This window comes from Accipiter gentilis, unplaced genomic scaffold, assembly GCF_929443795.1.
Source record: "Accipiter gentilis unplaced genomic scaffold, bAccGen1.1, whole genome shotgun sequence".
In the NCBI taxonomy this organism is placed as follows: Eukaryota; Metazoa; Chordata; class Aves; order Accipitriformes; family Accipitridae; genus Astur; species Astur gentilis.
The window spans coordinates 446,015-467,903 of NW_026061188.1; the positions used below are offsets into that span (position 1 = coordinate 446,015).

At 43.4% G+C, this 21,889-nt stretch overlaps 1 protein-coding gene and 1 long non-coding RNA gene across 4 annotated transcripts in view; both read right to left on the minus strand.

The window, feature by feature from the left end:
* Window positions 1-21,889, minus strand: part of LOC126037534 (electroneutral sodium bicarbonate exchanger 1-like) — a 362,057-nt gene that overhangs the window by 103,455 nt on the left and 236,713 nt on the right. Inside the window, exon 1 of one of the 3 annotated variants that reach the window (XM_049797885.1) lies at window positions 1,279-1,329. The exons of the other annotated variants lie outside the window; for them this stretch is intronic. Coding sequence (XP_049653842.1) covers window positions 1,279-1,311 — 33 coding nt within the window. The 5' untranslated portion in view covers window positions 1,312-1,329. Of the gene's footprint in view, window positions 1-1,278; window positions 1,330-21,889 lie in introns of those variants that run through there. 3 annotated transcript variants of the gene reach the window in all.
* On the minus strand, window positions 2,937-10,224 carry LOC126037541 (uncharacterized). Its single transcript, XR_007505741.1, has 3 exons — window positions 10,192-10,224; window positions 8,896-9,056; window positions 2,937-3,301 (listed from the first exon to the last, which is right to left on the minus strand). It is a non-coding gene; the product is annotated as an uncharacterized LOC126037541 (long non-coding RNA).

Genomic DNA, 21,889 nt, shown 5'->3' on the forward strand with positions numbered 1-21,889 from the left:
ACCCTCCGTGCTTTTGTGGTACAGAACAGAGATGTAGCAAGAAAGGAAAAAAAAGAAGGGAGGGAGAACAAAGGGAGAGAGACACAAAGACTGGAAGAAGGACAAAGGGATGGCAGAAGAAAAAAATAGTGATAGGCTACAGGACAGAGATGGAGGAGTTCCAAAAAGACACAGGGAGCATGACAGAACGAGAGTGAGAAACAAGGGACAGAGCAGGACAGCACTGGAGGAAAAAACAACTGTGATTGATAGGCTGCGAGAGAGACATGGAGGAAGAGAGAAAAGAGAAGGGACAGCTAGCTGGAGAGGGGGATACAGTTAGAAAGGATGGAAGAGGGAAGGGAACAGAGAGAAATACAGAAAAGATGGCAAGAGGAAGCAAGGCAGAGGGACAGCAATAGAAGAAACAAGGGACAGGGATCTGGACAGATGAAGAAAAAAGCAGGAGAAACATACAACATGATACGATGGGACAGAAAGTAACACAGAGCGTCAGATGATAATAATGACAAGAGATAGAGAGAGACTATGAAAAGCACAGGAGGTTGGAGAGAGAGAGAGAAGACATGAATGAAAAGAGTAGAGAGCACCACAAAGGGTCAGGGAAAGAGAAGGACAACAGAATAAAAAAAACCCTCACATATTACACACATGTTATCCACTCATCAAGCCCATTTCAGAGTTACACAGTACCTCAGCCCCTTTAAGAAAAGTAACACATGCGCCCGAGCCCATTTCGGCGCCGCACCACGCCCGAGCCCATTTCACAGTTCTCTACCTACAGCTCCAATTTCAAAGTTCTGCAATCACTAGAGGAAGGAATGCACCCCCTTTCCATTAACCCAGCAGCAGCTACATTTACCTCAAGGTATCTACAACTCGCCCTTGGATGCCTAATTCCAACAGACACTTTCACTTACTTCAACAGCTAAGTTTACCTATGGGCACTAAACGCCCATGCTTCCCTCTACGCTTCCCTTTGTGATTGCCATTAGTACTGTAATTCCCACAAGGACACATAATTACCTGTCTTTTTTACATTTTATTTTTAGTGCTTCATTTGGTCCATTACTCATTCCACATAGATTCAGCTATGTCAGTATTTCAATCCAATTCTACAATGTACTTTTTCTACAATATATAGAAAAGACTTATGGCCTCACTCGTCAAATATTTGACACTATTAGATTTAGTCCTCTTTTAATCACTATTTTTACAAATACATGTAAACTCCAAAAATTTAGCATTACCTGAAGAAGAAATGCCACTATTTAGTACCTGCAATGCTCTACGGAGTGGTCTTTTCCACATTCCTCGCTCCCATTACATACATCGCTGCACATCCAGAAGTTTTACTCCCTGAGGTGACATTACCGCCATGATCCCTGTTCCCGGGCACCAAACGAGTGACCTCCAATCATCTTGACAGACCGTCCACTTCCACACCTCGACACAAAACCAGAAATTGAAAAATATCATTACATCACAAGCTACAAAGAGCAACCAAATATTTTACAAACCCACCACAGACAAATACAGTTACACTCACGCACTTCACAACCCTGGCCTACTCCATGCTGGCCATCTAGTCCAACTCCCCCCACAAAATCCTCAACTGTCTTCCAAAGACCATCCACCGAACAACATATCTCTCTGTGCTGACTGGCAATTACCAGGTTCCAGGGGAGCGCTCCACAGGAACACCGTTCCCGGGAGCCTTGGAAAAAAAAAAAAAAAAAAAAAAAACCACAAACAAAAAAAAATCGCCCTGCCTTTGAAAACCCAGGCCCGAGGCAGACCCCAGTCCAAACACTGGCAATCAACATTGCCTCATGGAGCAGCTGGGACCAGGGAAAAGGAAAAATAAATGGGGCAGGGGAGGACACACCAAAAACCAACCCATATCCCAGCTGGGGTTTTTTATTCTAAGTTTGGGGTTTTTTTCCTAATTCCCTGAAAAACATCTCAACTCTACATCCAACCTGAAAGGAAAAAAAAACCAAAAAGGCTTAACCACAGAACCCTACAAGGTTAGAGACATTCACAACACACCACTCGTTCAGATCACATGAACGCCAGCCCTCACTCTCAACTCATCCATCATACCGTCCACAGGCCTCAAGAGGCCGTCACCCCGTCTGCAGCAGCAGGGGCCTCAAAAAAGCACCCTACCTGCAAAAACCCAGGCCCCAGCCCAACCTCCTTCCAACCAACCTCCCCACAAACTGCCCTTCCGTTACACCAACATTTCAACACGCACCATCATCTCCACCATCCGTGCATTTTCAACCCGATAATTAGCTTTCACAGTGCCACGTGTCACAGTCCAACCTCCGTAGCGCCATGTCACCTAAACGCAAGGTTCTTTCAAGCACCTCTCGTGCCCTGTCATCACCTGCAAAAACAACACACAAAGCTTGTCAACAGACACTTCATCCTCGAGAGAGAAGTCCTCCACCACTCCCCTACCCTGCTTCCCACCTATTCCAAAAATAACACATCCTCACAGCCAGTGTCCTCCATGACACTTGAAAAAACCAGAGCATCACAAACACAGAGCTGTCCCAAAGTTACCGATCGCTCCAAGACCCATCACGCTGCTACTTAGACCTCAAGGCCTTGACCATTTCTAGAGACTTGCCACAAAGCATCTGCATAAACAAGATGAACACCATTGCCCAGTTCCTGCCTTACTCAATGCTAGTTCACAGTCCAATTGCGATCCCCTCAACTCTGCATGCAAAGAGCCCGAAGTCATTAAACCTTCTACGCTGCCTCTACAATGCCATACAAGACACACACAAACATAGAGCCATGTAATTCACATGCAAATGTAATGCCATACAAGGCAGTACTCTTACCTCAGTCAAGGCAAAACAACTCAGAGCCTTGCCATACCAGACAAAACAGAACAGGGCCAATGCAAGAGACTCTCACGTGACAGTCAATACAAGTACAGACCAAAACAATACAAAACCAATACAGAACCATAGAAGGCAAGGCAGTCTCAGGTGGCAATCCATACAAGTACAGAGCACTGCAATACAAAACACAATGCAGGGCCAGGCAATGCGAGACAGTCTCACATGACAGTCGATAAAAATACACAACAAAACACCACAGGGCAAAGGCAAATACAGACCAATACAATGCAAGAAAACTGCAAAACACAGCAAAGCAAAGCAGTCTCATAGAGCCACCGGATGCATCTTCCTTCAGAGTCCACCCACGGACTCAACTCCTTACAGTGCTCTGCTGCCTTCCCCCATCGCTCTGTGGGACACATCCTGTCCCTCCACATCTGAAAAAAAAAAAACCCAAACATATTGAATGAGTCACCTGGATGCAGAGCAAGAGCTTCACAACTCCAGAGGTCTTGATTCCATCTACAAAGACCATCTGGAATGCAGCTACAGCCTGTCATTTTAAAAACAAACAAACAAAAAAACAACACACAACCAAAAAACAAACAAAAAAACAACACAAAAACCCAACACACACACCCCCCTGCCCACTGTAGGGTTCAATTATATGGAACTTCGTTACTGGCCCTGAAAGTAGCTCATGGTCGCAAGAGAGTTCCAGACACCTTTGAAGGCTCTGAACAGAACAAACAAGAAGATAGAAGAAGAAAGATCCCAATTAGAAAAACACAGGTGCACATTCCACGATAAAGGGAACTTGGCACAACCGACCTCAATTCAGGGGCTTATCTTGACCAGTTGGACTAAGACAGGTTTTGCATGCTCTAACATAGCCAATTATATCCTGTGTGTATGCACGTGTACAGAGCGAGTATAACTAACTGTATCTTATGTTTCTACGCGTGGACAGTATCGATGTAACCAATCACCGCTTACGCTTGTGCGCGTGGACACCACATGCTTGCGTGCAGCAGCCAATCAAAGCTTCTAAACAACTTAGAGAGTTGTGTAAGAATGATCAGCTAAGCTCAATAAAGGGGCGACTTTGATCATCATACTGGTGTTCTATCATCCGGGCCCCGCACGGAGTAACCCTAAACCCTACACCCCACCAACCAAAAAAACCCAGGGCCAAACTTGGAGCCCATCACGTGCAAGTCTTAACACCTTAGAGACTCAAATCCGCTTCACTGCCCCTCAGCAACCCCTGCCACACGGCTCCAATTGTCTCCGTGAAACACTATCGGCACGGCTGTCCGCGCAGGCCGATGGCTACTCGAGCCGAGACGACTGTACAACCCTCGCCTAAACGGTCTAGGCACATCAACGTTTCACCCGTAGACTCTTATCGCTGTTCCACCTACCCCTGACTCCACACCCCCCCAGGCAGAGCAGCTCCAAGCCAAGCACACCGTGTGCAGAACGTCACCACGTGGAACGCCACCAACGAGGTGATTCAACGAGAGAGAAAACTCTCAGCAAGAAGAATGACCCCCGGACGGGAGGCGCCGTCGGGCAAGATGACCTACGGGGCCGCAACCGCGAGGCCAGGAGGCTCCACAGCAGACCCAGAGGAGTCAAACGGAGCGGCCCGTTACAAGACAGCACTGTCAAAACCCAGACGACAGATGCGCCAGAAGCCTGGCGTCGAGACCTAAGGATGTCAGGATGCGGGGAAGAAGTCCCACTCCGAGAAAACGGACGGCTAGAGAGCAGAGCTGCCGATGCAGGCTGAAAAAAATGCTGCCATAGAGCACTGACCGGAACCCGCCAAGACCGATCCATGCTTTAGAGCTCCGAGCGCAAGAAAAGAAGCACCCGATTGGCACCGGGCCAATGAGTAAGAGCATTCAAAACCCTAGGGACAGCACCCGAAGCGCATGCCTCGCTCCTCTGGCGCAAAGCGCGACAAGGACATCGAGACCCGAGGAAGGTCTAAGCACACAAGACAGACTACACAAACTACACGCCACCGCGGACACGGGCTGGAACTGCCCTGCCCGGCACACACGGGTCTCGTGCTGAAAAGCAACCCGCTCCCTTCTCCTGCGCAAAGGCGACTGCTTTGGGACAGCCCTCTCTCCTGCGCTAACTTTAAAACTCCTCCCTGCTATTCCCAGCTTTGTCCCTTCCTCTCAGCCTGGTCCCTCAACTTAGCTTTCAGAGGGCTGAGGGTCCAAATCCATCCTCCACAAAACCACACGGGCTAAGTGGGATGTTCCTCAAGGGGAACATTGCTCTTCAACATCTGCAATGAAAAAAACAAACACAAACAAATCAGAAAAGGGAGTAAGCATCCCGCTGGCCAACGCCAACTACTTCCCCAACTCCCCCCTCCTCACAAGTGCCACCGTGTTCACTTCCCCGCTCATTCCAGACTCAGACCCTGCAGCCATCATCACTCGTGGTATCTAAGGTACCGAGAGAAACCACGTTAGCGTGGCACTCGTGAGAAGCCATCGGCCCCACGCTCCTCCTCGCTAATCCACAGCTCACCTGAAACGCTCATCCAATTCAAAGATAGCCCACACAGCACCTCCACAACAGAAGGTAAAGGCTGAACCGAGCAGCCCCATAATACTTTGCTATTCAACACCGACCCGGCCGACGACCGCCTCACCTTCTCGGACCGCTCACCGGCATGCAGCTTTTTGGGAGACCTTATAGCAGACTTCACGGTACGTAAAGGGTGCCTATAAGAAACCTGCAGAGGGACTTTTTACAAGGGAGTACAGCCATAGGACAAGGCGGTAACGGCTTTAGTCCTAAGGAGGGTACATTTAGTTTAGGCGTTAGGAAGACGTTTCTCACTAGGGGTGGCGAGGCACTGGAACGCGTTGCCCAGAGAACCTGCGGATGCTCCCTCCCTGGAAGCATTCAAGGCCAAGTCAGATGGGGCTTTCAGCAACCTGGTCTTGCGGACGGCGTCCGTGGGGGAGGGTTGGAACTAGAGGATCTTTATGGTGCCTTCCAACCCAAACCATTCTACGATTCTATGACATTCAAATCCAACTGCAAAACTCCTCTGAGAAGGGCTGGTAAACCCTCCTCCCTTTCCCCAGCAGTCCCAAAACTTAAGAAACCCCTTTTCTTCTCCTCAACTGTCAGGAAAGGAACCCCACTGCTTCCTGACACCTCCTGCCCTCAATCTGCACTCCTGAACCCCCTTCAGTGGCTACTCCTCAAGAGCCGCTCTTCTGAGCAACATCCCAAATTCTGGGGGCACCCCCTAACCTACAGCTCCCCAGAGACTCTGAGCTCTGCTACATGCCCACAAAAGAAAGTCAAGTCCCAAGCCTTGTAATCTACGAGGGGCCTGCCACCAGCTGCAAAGATTCTAAGGACAACGTGGCATTCTGTGGGCAATGAGGAAAGGCACCCCAAACCCTGAAGGGCACTGTGCCTCACGGCCCTTCTGCTTTCATCAGTAGTACTAAAACTCCATAGACAAATACATACAAGATGCTCACCCTAACCCCTGCTAAACAATGTCACCATCAGTCCCGTTAAGAGAGATAACAACTTACACAGCAGAACTGTTAAAAACCCAACGTTCCTTCTTCAATAAAGTTGGGAATTGCAGGAAAACACAATGCATGAAGACTAAAAAAAAAACCAAACAACAAAAAAAACCCCAAACAATGCATACTATTAAACCATCTTTCTACCCCTGAACTGATGCAGAAACTGACACTAGGCCTAGTAGATGTAGAAATAGAACGTATGTTTAGACTCAGTGTATTGCTAAATAAAAGACTCAGGAATTTGTTAGAAGGTTAACAACTGCCTCTGTAAGTTGATTTACGTAGACAAGCCAAGGACATAAAGCACAAGATTCCTGTGTCTGTAATATAAGACAAAATAACATGCCCTCTTTGAGGAGGTATTCTGTTTGATAAGAAAATATGTTCTGTCTCTTGTGGTGACTGAGCCAAAAGCTAGGTGATAAGCAGAGAAGTTGTTTGTGGGGCCCAGAAGGGGATCGTACTGCGCAAACTCGTACAACAAAGTTCAAACAGCGGACAAGTGAGGAAGACTATGGAAGACCACCAGAGGACTCCAGAAGACCAACGAAGACCTTCAACACGCATGCATAAAGGACATTTACATATGCTAATGACTTCTCGGAAAATCAATGAATATGTATATTATTTCTCAGAAATTTTATGAATATGTATGTAAGGCAGGTATTTAACCTATACAATTAGTCCCAGCCAGAAAGCACATTTGGAGGAGCGATCCTCCGTTCTTCCAGCGCTGCAATAAAGAATACTTAACTCCATCACTGAATGCTCATTTCGAGAAACAGAACACTCGAAACAAAATTACTGACCTGAAAAAAAGAAAGGGGGAAAAAAAAAAGCTGCATACAAGTGTGTCGTGGTTTCAGCCCAGCCGGTAACAAAGGACCACGCAGCCGCTCGCTCACTCCTCCCGCCCCCCTCCGGTGGGATAGGGAGGAGACAGAGGAGAGAAAAGGAAAAAAAAAAAGGAACCTCAAGGGTTAAGATAAAGGCAGTTTACTGGGACAACACAAAACAAAATTGCAACAACAACAACAATGGTACTAACGAAAGAGTAAACAAAAAGAGTGATGCACAGTGCAACTGCTCACCACCCGGAACCCAACGCCCCACCACTTCCCCCACCGAAAGTCGAGCGCTCCCCGGGCCCGATCCCCATTTATATACTGAGCATGATATCACATGGTATGGAATAGCTCCTTGGCTAGTTCAGGTCAGCTGCCCCAGCTATGCCCCCCACATCCCAGGTTCCTGTAAAAATTAACTCTATCCCAGCTGAACCCAGGACAAAGCGTTACTTTCTACCACACATGCTGCTGAACCTTGACTGGTCCTGAAGCTCTTACCTCAGGCAGACACCTCTTCCCAAAGGGCTGAGCCAGCTCAAAAGCTGCAAAGCACTCAAGGAAGAGCTGAGCACCAACACCAGAGAAACCCAGGAGCACAATGAGCTCCCTCAGCAGAGCCTGTGGCTCAAATACCCCCGAGCCCCCGCCCACCACCCTTAGCACAATCCCCTGGGAAAGGGGAAGGGCAAACCACCAGCAGCTATAAAGTCAGCTGGAGGAGCAGCAGCACTGTTCTCACCTGCCTTAAATTTACAGCAAATGAGACCCTGAACAGAGAAAGTCACCCTTACTGACAACGATGATACCTGCTCCTGTGCTACAGCTACACCTATTGCATCAGCAATGGGACCAGGTAGGGAATTCAACTTAATTTGTCTGGGGCCTAGATAGAAAACAATAGATGCCCTTCCAAACTAGGTAGGAAACTAGCTCATTAAATGCAATGACAATGTTGTTATCAAAAATGATGTGCTTTAGTTTCCTATAAAAAAGCCAAAACACTCTGGGGTTATGCTTCATTTCTAGCAAGACTGTGCATACCTCCTTACTTCTACCAGAACTACCTTCTGGATAGGAACGAATCAAAAAGCAGAATTAGATCCCTTAAGAATTCCGTCTCCAAAATATCTCTGGTTGCAAAACAAATTATTTCCTGTGAATAGCCAATGATGCAGAGTCCCCCTGAGCATGTCTCCAGCTGACTCCCTTAACAGAGGTACAAGAGCCCCAAAGCACAAAAGACACCAAAAAAACCCCATGGAAATACATGGGGGGGAACAGGCAGCAGCCATGCCCTACAAGGACAGGCCAGGGCAGGGCAGGGGGGCAACAACACCCCCTGCAGTCATGCAGGAAAGGGTCAGCAGAAGCCACACCCCCACGGTTTGGGGGGGGGGGGGGGGGGGCGCAGCCACAAATGACACCAAGAAAACATGGAACTTCAGGGATACACAGCGGCTGGGGGGAAGGGGGTGATGCCCCCACCAATCGGCATGGGAAAAAACTCACAGGGAAGGTGGGTTAGATGGCTAGTTTGCGGTGGTAAGATATGTGCACAAGAACATGCACAGGCTGGGGGGGGTCATGCATGAGGTTTACCTTCACCAGGGGCTCCACCCAGGTAATCCAGAGTAGGTAACCTCATCTGGGATAATCTGCAACAGCAATTCCGCTCTGGGTTCTTGACCCAACACCAGATAATCCACACTGCCTGCCCCATGGAGGGGGTGCTTCCCACAGGATGGGGCATCTGTTGTTGCCTATTAGCATTAGGTAGAAAAACAAGGTAAAAAAGGTAGAAATGCCTATTAGCATTAAGGTAGAACAACAACAACAACAACAACAACAAAAAACCCCCAGAAGTTCTACAGAAAAATGAGTGAGCAGCCCACAGCACTGGCAGACAACAGATTTTTTTATCCCCGCTTCCTCCACCCCTTCTTCTTACCCCCCCACCCCCGTTTTTTTTTAAAGGAAATAATTATTCTATTCTGAAACATATTGCCAGTGATGCAGTTGAAGCCAAAAGTTTAAATGAGTTCAGGAGAGAATTAACCGAATTCTAACACATGTGCCAACACAACTGCTATAAAAAGCATCTGCATCATGGTGAAATGCAAACAGCTACTCTGAGAATGACACATTATTATTCACTAAATTTGCCTTTTACCCTGTTGTATAGTTACTAATGTTGAAAAGAGTCACTGCTGTGCAAGAAACTAAAACTTACAGCGCTTTATGCTCGGAGAGAACTGTGGCCCATCAGCTCGTGGCTGTGAAGTCTTACAACTTAACACGTTGCAGTTGCACACCAGCAAGTTCTGAGGTGGACTGCCGACTGTATTCAATAGTCACAGCTTATGTAGGAGGATATGATAAACTTTACTTATTTGCCTTTAACCGATGCTCCAAATATGTTAAAGTCGTTCTTAAAGCAGGTTACTGGTTTGATTACCCTTCATACAAAATCCTCCTTCAAATGGAGGTTTCTCTTCTCTTCTTTTCAGATTTAAGGCATGAACAGAAACCACACCTGCATCATCACTGAAATCAGTGCCTATTTTTCAATAAACTTTAGCAGCAGCATCAGAATTCGTCCTCAAGTACCGTTCATAAAGCAAATGCTTCATTCTTCAAAACTTTTTTTAGCAAAGGTTAGTAATGCTGTACCACAGACTCCCACGCCCAGTCACGCATGTTCTTCCTGAGACTGTTACGCAGCTTCGTATTTTAAAAATCGCCATCCTAACTGCGTACCTGATACTACTGGTTCTCCCCTTTTTAAAGTCTGATGTTAAGGAAAAGCTGCAAGTCCTACAAAACCAGGCAGACTTGCTTGTTCTTGCCAAAGAGAAAAAGGTTAAGCATTATTAAAAAATAAAGACTATTGCGTACCTTTAAGTATCCATAAAGCTATCAACACAAACCGTATGGTGGTCTGTTAGCATCGCTATTTGAACACGGGCATGCAAAATGTCCTTCAGTTAAATTCCAAACTCTATGAATTAATTGGTGGGCAATTCCCCAAGGATAAAACGTCTATCAAAAGCCAACAGTAAGCCAGAAATATCTTTCCGTTTCATAGGGTAAAAAAAATGATACAGTGAATCCTGAAAAAAGAAATCGATATTAGACAGGGAACGCCTATATAGTTATAGGGCAAGTAATAAAACATTTAGTGTTTTGATTTTCTTTTTTTTATTTATGTCATCACAATAGTTAGACAAACATGGAAACATTTGCAACAGCAATACTTGGGCCACTTTAAAATCTTGGTAACACTGAAATACAGGGCAGCGAAAGCTAATGATGTGGGGAGGGGACTTTAGGTCTTCTTATTTTCATACACATTCACACACACACACACTCCACAACTCCAAAGAGCTATCTTAACTATGTCTGCCAGTAAACGGAAATAGTAGGCAGAAAGGAACCATATCTATACTAAGACAGTTAGCTGTGCCGTAAAACTGAAGATCACTGCAACCAGTGCCATCTTAAAGAAGAAAAAAACCCACCACCAACAACAACCAAAAAACCTGAAAGGAACCATCACTGTGCATGTCATAAGCATGAAGTTATTTTAACCTGATGACTACTCTGCCCTATACTTTAAGCATCATTAAGTTTTTATGTATTTTCAAAGTCTAAGGTTATTATTTTAAATGGCCTACTTGTAGTGGCAGCCCAAGTAGCATTCTGGAGAACACCACAGTGCCCACAACTTCTACAGGTCAGTGCAGTCTGATCAAGCACTACATTTCTAGGGGAGGAAAACAAAAAACCACTACCGCTCATTTATTCAATTGAAAAGCTTATTACCTGCACCTTCCAAAGCAACAGGCTACAGGAACACTGAATGCAAAGTAAACCAGACCCATCTGGAATACTCTGACTCAGCCTCAGCTCCAAGTTACACATCTTTCATTTTGTATTTTAAGGGATTAACAGCATTTGGATGCACAGAAACTGTCTTTACAGTGATGTCTGCGGACCTCCGAGTCAAGAGTTAAAAATGTCTTCCTAAATTATAACAGTATTAGCAGTTCCTCTGAAAGGAGTGGAAAAAAACCCCACAACCAGGGAAGGAGGAAAGTGACACAAAACCAAGGTTTTTTTCCAGAGATAACAAAATCCTGAGAGAACAAGATGCTTGCGCTATCAGAATAAAAATCCCCAAAGAAACAAAAGAGTTTACCTTTCCCTTGGAAAAGTTACCTTTGAGTCAAGATCTGCTCTTTTTCTCTCCCAACCATGAAATCTCTCTTCAGCTTAAGACTGTCATCTACTGCAGTAGAAATTCAGTGCACACACTGGAACCTGGATAGAAACTTATTTAAAAAAAAAACCAAACAATACAATAGTATTACAGTGGCTAGAAATCTTTTACATATTCTGATGAAAAGACTCAACTTATTTCTAGGAAATAAAGTGTTTGGGGCCAAAGCCAACAGATGATGTTCATGTAAGGTAAAAAAAAATTTTTTTTTTTTTTTTTTTTAAATTGATATATTGAAAAAAGCTGGAGAAGGAAGCGGGGACAGAAATGAAAAACCATTCAGGGAGTCAGTGGTATAGATTGTCACCATGCAACCTAAATATTGTAATTGCAGATCACATAGTCAGAATAAGCCAGTCAAAAGTAGCACACTCCCTGGGAGAGGGGCGGGAGTCTCTTCCCCCTTGTATTTCAAGCCAAGACCCAACTAGCAGAAGGCAGCTTTTCTGTCAGATAAAGCAAGGCAAAAGGATCACGTACAGCAACTTCCTTGCAGCCTCTTGCTCCTGAGCACCCTTCTTCACCTCTTTCTTTCTTTCTTTCTTCTGGTGATGGGAAGGCAAAGCATGTTCTGCTCCTGTGAGCCCATACGGCTTGTCCCTATAGTCACAGCAGGCACCTGTGATTCCTCTCCGAAGACATTTACGCATAGAAATCAGTTGAGTGGTGTGTTACGGAAGCATAAGCTGCAGTGGACGTGATTTTGAATCAGTTATTGTTTTGCCCATCATGATAAAATAAAACCGGCAATTTCTTACTTTATAGAAATCCTCCTAAAGTAGTAGTTGCCCCCAATAGCTGTCAAGTTTTTGTATCACAGGAGAACAAATGCAGCCAAAAGAACATTTTCTCTAAAAGGACCGCTCCGAACTACACAAGCAGGCAGGCACAGGCAGCTCCCAATTTAGTTAAGGGTACGTACACAGCACCACTTAGTGGTGCAAGCGGAGTCACCGCTGACAGGAATGAGAAGCTTGAACACCAACCTTCCCGCCCCGGCTCCCTGGACATGAACGATGTCTGGTCTGTCTGTCCTCACTCGCAAAATGCCTTTACTACAAGAGAGTACATCTGCCAAGCAAAACAAGTCCAAGAGTGCTGAACCTCAAGGCCAGCAGAACCAACGGCTGCTGAGCATCAAACAGATGCATCCACTCTGAAGAGCTTTCAGAATTCTGCAGCACTCTACCACACGGTTTCTGGCGACACAGCCTGAAGCAGGGTTTAAACAAATGATCCAACTTAGTATCTGCCTGTAGTGCAAAGAATAGCAATCTCTTGGCTCACGATTTGGGTTTTATATAGACTTGAGCCATAAACAAATGCAACAGATGTAGAAAAACTGAAGACCGTCAGCAACTGGAACGTAACTATTCTTTTTCCACTCCATCAACCCGTTGGAAAACTAACTCCCTCGTGCACTTACGTAACTGAGCACAAAGAGAACAAAAAGAAAGGCTTTTATTCAGAACAAATTAGTGTGTCTTTACAGGAAAGTAACGGTTTCAACTTACAAAACCAGCATCATCATTAGTGATGCACCTTTCCCGAAGGGGAAATCCTTCTCTTTTAGCAAATGTCAATTCCAAGAGTCTGTAAACAAAAACAAACAAGCAACCCACACCATTACCCCACAAAAGCTCTGTTTAGATTACACACACACACACACACACACATATATATATATAAAAAGCCCATGTCTTCACAGATGACAACTGTATCAATTTATACTTCAGGTCCTTCTCCTCCAGGAACCACCTATAAAAGACGACGACAATTTTGTGTTTGTGCCATAGGTCCGAGTTTTACAAACGCATACATGACAGTTCTTGCTTTACAACAATTTAGCAGATGGAGACTTCACCGGTAGACCACAAAAGCGGTTTTTCGATTCAATATTATCTTCCTCTCCCAACAGTGGAAGCCAGTTATTGCCAGAGAAGCACAGGACAGAACCTCCAAAACACAAAGAATGTTTAACAAAACACAGAGGAGTTCCTAGATAACAAACATTTTGGTTTTTGTCTTTGGTATTCACCTCAAGGAAATGATTCTGTCTAGAAACACTACAGCTCATTTTTAAAAGGACAAAGAACATCCTTCCTTTCGTGAATAATTTCTCCAATTGCTGATTCCTCCCCAGACTGTCACGGTACTGGGAAGTTGGTTTCCTCTTTCCAACTTCTATCAGTAAGCAGAGCTCAAAAACTGATAAAGAGCCTGAACCCTTCTACAGGCAGCAGGGAGTCATTTTCCAGGGAAGAAAGTAAAGAACTGAACAACAGAAAAAGAAATACAAAAGGAAAAACATGAATAAGGGAAAAAAGAAGAGGATAACCATTGCTTTTACTGATCCATTCTTAATAGTTAGCTGAGCACTTCTAAAGAGGAAGAACTTTGCTGCTTTCAGGACCGAAGTAAGAAAAAGTCTAAAGCATAGTCTTCCTGACATGGGAGACGTGTCCGCAAGAGAGGCACACGGTCCGATACAGAAACGTATCTACGTCTCGCTGAAAATTTGCACTCTAAGCATCACCAGCTTCTGCTTCAAGCGCAGTATACCACCAGCTTAACCGGAGGGTAGTAATTTTACCCCATACAAGAAGTCAGAACACGCGCTATCCTTTAAGGAGGCAGAACAATAACCAAAGCAGAAAAAGGCTTAGAAATTAAGGCAAGATGGCACTTGCTCAGACACACAGTGAGGAGGTGCAAGGTGGGAAAGACAGCAAAATGGAGATTGTTCCTCGTTCACACAGAGCTGATTTCGACTCGAGTTGGTCGTCCTCTCCTCTTCCCACAAAATTAGGAATGCTTTTACGCAGGAAGTCCTGACTTTGTAGCCATCTATGCCGACAAACAACAAACTATTCTAGGTCTGCTCTTGTGGTATTTAGGAAGTCGCAGAATTCAGCTTAGGGATGCATAATCACAGTATTTAATTACTGTTGCAGTACTGACCTACCTACACCAGCAGAGAATAAACTAAAAATCACAGTGCTTCTGATTTGGTATAAGCCAACAGACCTCCAGATTGTTTTCAGAGCACGTAAAGGTACAGCTCTCTGGGCATCACATGGTAATCATAACTGCCAAACGACTTGACAAGCTTGTAAACATCCAAACTGCTGCAAACACATCTATACATACAATAATGGATAAAACGTAGATGCATTCCACCTACACGCTTATGCAGGCAAACACTCGTGAGTTAAAAGCCACTGTATGAACCAGCTTACGGAGCGCTTAACAAAGCCAGTGATTCCCTGGCACACCTGAAGACCAGAAAAACATTCACCAAAATAAAGTTAGGGACATGCTCTTTTTTTTTTTTTTTAAACTGTAACGTGTACTAAGACAGCAAGGTCACTTTTCCAGCATCATTCATACACACATATGCCCCAGAAGCTACTTGAAATTACCTTGTGTAATGGAATTGTCTGGAAAGCTCAGCTTAAAGTAGCTGAGCTCAGTGACTGATTGATTTACAGGTACAGAAAATAAATGCATGCAGCATTTTAACAATGCTGACTTACCAGTGTTATGTTATTTCCATTTAGCAAAATCTGGTCTAGCTTTGTGATTCTTCTGCCCTCAGACGGAGTCTCACTGAAGCAGCGTTAAAAACAAATAAGCAAGCACACATAACCAGGGACAACAGTTCCAGTTTTGATTACAGAATAAATCTCTACATTAAGATGGCAGTTGTTGGAACTAAGAAATGAATTGGCCACGCTGCAGCCTGATCTTGACAAACTGACCGCCTGGATAAAGCAAGCTATCTGGCAACTAAAAAGATCCATTGTACTTTTCTGCTCAGTACACCTAAAGATACAGATTTCACCCTCGAAATCTCGGCAATTTCTTGAATACCACCAACACTCAGAACAGGTTTCAAATAGCAACGTGGCAGGACAAAGTAATAAATGCTTATCCTTAAGTCTGCTAACTCTCTAAGCCTTTGCCTAGACCTTAAGGAAATGTAAAAACAAACAAACTACTGGAAAGTTCAATGCATAATCCACGCAAAGTTAAGGCTATCAAGTAGGAACCGGATTACAAGTATAAGTCATGCAACAGCTACTCTATGACATGGATGTCCTGAACAGATCCTCCTCTACAGTTTAAGTCCAAGGTACAAACCCTTCAGCTGGCAAGTATTCCAAAAATATAAAACCTCTTTGCTTACAGAGCTTACACAGTATTTTTCCCCAGGAAACCAAATGTTCAAGAGGAACAGGAGGCAGAAACAACATTTACAATTCTGTAACGTCTTCTAGCACCGTATCTGAAAATCCAGTTTCAAGGAAAATAAGGCCCCGAATTTAAAAATAAAACTATTTCCAGTTATTTCCATGTCACACTGAGCTGTGATTTTACCTGTAAAACAAAAAAATCAGAACAAGACAACTGATCCATACAAAAAAGGCTCTCCTATCCGGCTCTCTTTCAAATGCTGGCATTTTCTGTGACTTGGATTTTGCCTGTTATTATGAGATCATTACATCACCTATCACACAAGTGTAGCTTTGTTATCTTTGAAAGAAAAGCTGCTAGACAATATACAACACAAAGTTAGACAAGCGAGGGCAGTACACAGGGATTTCACAGGCACTCTGGAATTGGGCACCCGACTTGAATTCCTGGCTTTGAAAACCTCTCTCCAAATGACTTACCGTCTTTCACTAAGATCCAGCAGCAGTTCTCTCCTGTGCCTCATGCTCTTCTTTAGCCAGCCAAAGCCCACGGAGCTGCACTGTAAGCTTGAAGGCCAGTGTGCCAGCTGCGTGTCCTATTTCTGTCACCTAGTTCTTATGTACCGTTTCTTGCTAATCAAAAGGCCCAGTGAATCCTCCTCACACATCACACTGGAGTTAGTACATCCAAGCAGTATTTCTGCCGCGCTACATTTGCACGGATTAGCTGCTGAACCCTCCAGATGATGTACTGCTTTTCAAGAAGGGTGTAGTATAACTGGTGAGTGTCTACAGTAAGTCCAAGAGGGTGCTCAACGATGTACAGGAGTCTGACTTCAAAGCATAAATTGAAAAACAGCCTCTTAACCTAGGAAGGGCAATACTGAAGAGAAAGAACAATGTTTAAACTCTAAAAGGTAGCTATAAGGAAGAACTTTTCTGTGCATCCACTGCACACAGTTACACGGAATCATGGGGCTTAAATTACAACCTGAAAAACTTAGGGTATGTGGCAATCTTTGCAACAGTAGTAATAATTACAGGAAATGTTTAAGAATAAATTAGGCAAGCGTTTGTCAAGAATGGTACAGAAAGTTGATCATTCACCTCTAGAATGAGAGCAACACTAGACTATCTTCAAAGGTTCTTCTTTCCCCACTGCTGTCCCTCTCCGTATTTCTACCCTCAAACACAAGCATCATCCCCAGCTCTGCACTTACAATTCTATCTGCATATGCACATGTCTAGAGATGCACATTTATTTCTTCGTTACACACAGCTGAAGGAGAGTACTCAGAGGTAAGCCAATTTACATAAACAGCTTTTGAAAGTTAAACACCTCAGCTTCTTGCAAAACGTCAGCCCAACAGAACACCGTCAGCCCAACAGAACACCGGGAGCGGTATGTAAATCCTTATGCCAAAACTGCATTCTCTTAAATCTTATGAAAACCATCTCTAATATAAAGCCTGACTTGTCCATTTTCTGACACTCCCCTTCTCTGTCATCAAGGTACTTATTAGACAGTAAAACAACTGACGGGGTAAACACCATAACTAGCACAATAGCTGACTTGCGTAGCAGTTGCATATCAGGTCTGAAGAAATGTGACTTTAGTAGGTAGATACACATTCAGAAATGCACAAGAACTGAAGGGAGTAATCTGTAACTGGTAGACTAAGAACACTGCAATAGCATGCAATGTAAATCAACATGCACCTATAGGGAAGGGAAGTACAGAAACATTCTTCTGGATTGAAAAAAAAAAAAAATACGCAGCAATGGTAGGAAAAGGTACTTGGAACGTGCCACTTTCAATCCACTGAAACAATGTCTGCAACAGCAGTAAGAACACTGGCAAACTACCTTCTCTGTTCCACAGGGCCTTGAAACCCATACGCATTGTCTGTTGCCAGTTGCCCTTAGGAAACAAAGGCGCTGCGATCAGTAGAAGCGTGTAGAACACCGAAAATGAAACTTTTGAGTATGTCACATGCAAGATCCTCATTCTCCGTACAGTCTACAAGGTTACACAATTGTAAAATACTTTGTAAGAATGAGAATCCTGACGTTTGCCTTGGATTAAAAAAGTTTTAAAACTCCGTTTTGAGGTTTTTTTCCAAGGGTTTTAGAAATAAAAGCATCTTGGTAAAGTGACTTTCACACACTGCACAGACACAAGCAGTGTTTCTCCCACTGCGAGAGGAGTATCAAAATACTCTTATCTAATATGTTATAGACAAAAGTGACCAAGGTCACAGGAGAATCTGTACTTTCCCACTGATTACAAGGAACGGGCCAGCTGCTTTGTGCCTCCTATGCAGCTGGAGCATGCAGTTGCCTGGTAACTTGTTCCGACCTATTGCATCTTAATCACATATACATGGAGGAATACCAAGCTGACCGCTTAGGTTTATCAGCCAAAACAGTTTACAGCAACGCAATAGTTTAGAGCAATTCAGGAAGTTTAACACTGAATTTAGGTATGCGCTTATATGGTTTGACGAACAGAACTTTTATAAATGAAAGGGAAACAACAGGTGACTTTAGAGCATACAAAAGGTATAGTCTACAAACCAAATATCAATTATTAGCAATGTTTCCCTGTTCAAAGGGCATCACTTAATGTCTCAGACTCAACAAGCATGAACTGACAGACTGTTATGATTTGAAAATTTTAAAAAAGTTCTAATAGTGTGCCCAAAACAGAGCTGTTTCAGTGTTCAGGCTAGACTCGTCGTCTCCAGTAAATACATATCTTAATTCTAACACAGGATAAAAACCGATTTATAAATTTCCTCTTGTAAAAATGAAACTGTTCCAATCACCCTGTTCACTCCTATTTAAGATATTAAATAGGGCAAATCAGAAGTAACTTGAACCAATCCCTCCCACCCAGCTATAAACCAGGACCATATACAGCCCTTGCAGACTACACAAGACCCTGTCTCATTCCAGCCATATCATTAGCACAAGCTGTGCAAACCCATGCAAATCAACAGGTTTTCCAGGCATAAAAGCAGACTCCAACAGCAGTTAAGCCACTTCTTACAACTGACAATGTCATACTTCCATCACTGATTATAGCACAAGAACAAAAGAGAATGGGTCTTTATTGTCCTTCATGAACTTGAGGGGCTGCAAGAAACCAGTGAAGTTACAAGCCTGGATTCTGTAATGTCGCTATCAGCATAATTTCCAGATCAAAGATCCGGCCTCCTGTTACGATCATCAAACATAATTTTGAGTTCAGGGGACAGGTCATCACAACACTATGTTAGGTAGAGTATAAAACCTTATCATCAGATTCTCAGCTAGTTTAAGTCAATGTATTCTGTGTGTTCCGCTGAAGTCAACGAAACTAAACACACTATCATAGGAAAAAGATATTTCAGCACGCCTCAGACCTGGAAAACTATCTTGAAAAATGCCCGTAACTTTTAACACAAATTCTCTGCACTTCCCACCATCTCTCAACAGCGAGCAGTAGTAAGACCCTAACAGTTACTTGCAACCTATTTCTTGCATAGCATTCATTTTTATTTTAATTTTAAAAGGGGCAACTAATAAATAAGATTTTTGCAGCTACTCACAAAAATCAATAAGCAAAGACATTTGTTCCAAGACTTAAATTTCTTGTATAATTTAAAAAACTAGCAAAGCTCTGTAAAGTAAAATAGATACATTTACCTACTAATGTAGGAAACTACAGACAAACTTCAGGAAATGACCAAAGGTGCAGAGGATAGGCTAATGCCTATTAGCATTAGGTAGAAAAACAAGGTAGAAAAGGTAGAAATGCCTATTAGCATTAAGGTAGAAGAAGATGAACAACAACAACAACAACAACAACAAACCCCCAGAAGTTCTACAGAAAAATGAGTGAGCAGCCCACAGCACTGGCAGACAACAGATTTTTTTATCCCCGCTTCCTCCACCCCTTCTTCTTACCCCCCCACCCCCGTTTTTTTTTAAAGGAAATAATTATTCTATTCTGAAACATATTGCCAGTGATGCAGTTGAAGCCAAAAGTTTAAATGAGTTCAGGAGAGAATTAACCGAATTCTAACACATGTGCCAACACAACTGCTATAAAAAGCATCTGCATCATGGTGAAATGCAAACAGCTACTCTGAGAATGACACATTATTATTCACTAAATTTGCCTTTTACCCTGTTGTATAGTTACTAATGTTGAAAAGAGTCACTGCTGTGCAAGAAACTAAAACTTACAGCGCTTTATGCTCGGAGAGAACTGTGGCCCATCAGCTCGTGGCTGTGAAGTCTTACAACTTAACACGCTGCAGTTGCGCACCAGCAAGTTCTGAGGTGGACTGCCGACTGTATTCAATAGTCACAGCTTATGTAGGAGGATATGATAAACTTTACTTATTTGCCTTTAACCGATGCTCCAAATATGTTAAAGTCGTTCTTAAAGCAGGTTACTGGTTTGATTACCCTTCATACAAAATCCTCCTTCAAATGGAGGTTTCTCTTCTCTTCTTTTCAGATTTAAGGCATGAACAGAAACCACACCTGCATCATCACTGAAATCAGTGCCTATTTTTCAATAAACTTTAGCAGCAGCATCAGAATTCGTCCTCAAGTACCGTTCATAAAGCAAATGCTTCATTCTTCAAAACTTTTTTTAGCAAAGGTTAGTAATGCTGTACCACAGACTCTCACGCCCAGTCACACATGTTCTTCCCGAGACTGTTACGCAGCTTCGTATTTTAAAAATCGCCATCCTAACTGCGTACCTGATACTACTGGTTCTCCCCTTTTTAAAGTCTGATGTTAAGGAAAAGCTGCAAGTCCTACAAAACCAGGCAGACTTGCTTGTTCATGCCAAAGAGAAAAAGGTTAAGCATTATTAAAAAATAAGACTATTGCCTACCTTTAAGTATCCATAAAGCTATCAACACGAACCGTATGGTGGCCTGTTAGCATCGCTATTTGAACACGGGCATGCAAAATGTCCTTCAGTTAAATTCCAAACTCTATGAAGTAATTGGTGGGCAATTCCCCAAGGATAAAACGTCTATCAAAAGCCAACAGTAAGCCAGAAATCTCTTTCCGTTTCATAGGGTAAAAAAAAAATAAATACAGTGAATCCTGAAAAAAGAAATAGATATTAGACAGGGAACGCCTATATACTTATAGGGCAAGTAATAAAACATTTAGTGTTTTGATTTTATTTTTTTTTATGTCATCACAATAGTTAGACAAACATGGAAACATTTGCAACAGCAATACTTGGGTCACTTTAAAATCTTGGTAACACTGAAATACAGGGCAGCGAAAGCTAATGATGTGGGGAGGGGACTTTAGGTCTTCTTATTTTCATACACATTCACACACACACACACACCTATATCTATATACACACGCGCACTCCACAACTCCAAAGAGCTATCTTAACTATGTCTGCCAGTAAACGGAAATAGTAGGCAGAAAGGAACCATATCTGTACTAAGACAGTTAGCTGTGCCGTAAAACTGAAGATCACTGCAACCAGTGCCATCTTAAAGAAGAAAAAACAACCACCACCAACAACAACCAAAAAACCTGAAAGGAACCATCACTGTGCATGTCATAAGCATGAAGTTATTTTAACCTGATGACTACTCTGCTCTATACTTTAAGCATCATGAAGTTTTTATGTATTTTTAAAGTCTAAGGTTATTATTTTAAATGGCCTACTTGTAGTGGCAGCCCAAGTAGCATTCTGGAGAACACCACAGTGCCCACAACTTCTACAGGTCAGTGCAGTCTGATCAAGCACTACATTTCTAGGGGAGGAAAACAAAAAACCACTACCGCTCATTTATTCAATTGAAAAGCTTATTACCTGTACCTTCCAAAGCAACAGGCTACAGGAACACTGAATGCAAAGTAAACCAGACCCATCTGGAATACTCTGACTCAGTCTCAGCTCCAAGTTACACATCTTTCATTTTGTATTTTAAGGGATTAACAGCATTTGGATGCACAGAAACTGTCTTTACAGTGAAGTCTGCAGACCTCCGAGTCAAAAGTTAAAATGTCTTCCTAAATTATAACAGTATTAGCACTTCCTCTGAAAAGGAGTGAAAAAAACACAACCAGGGAAGGAGGA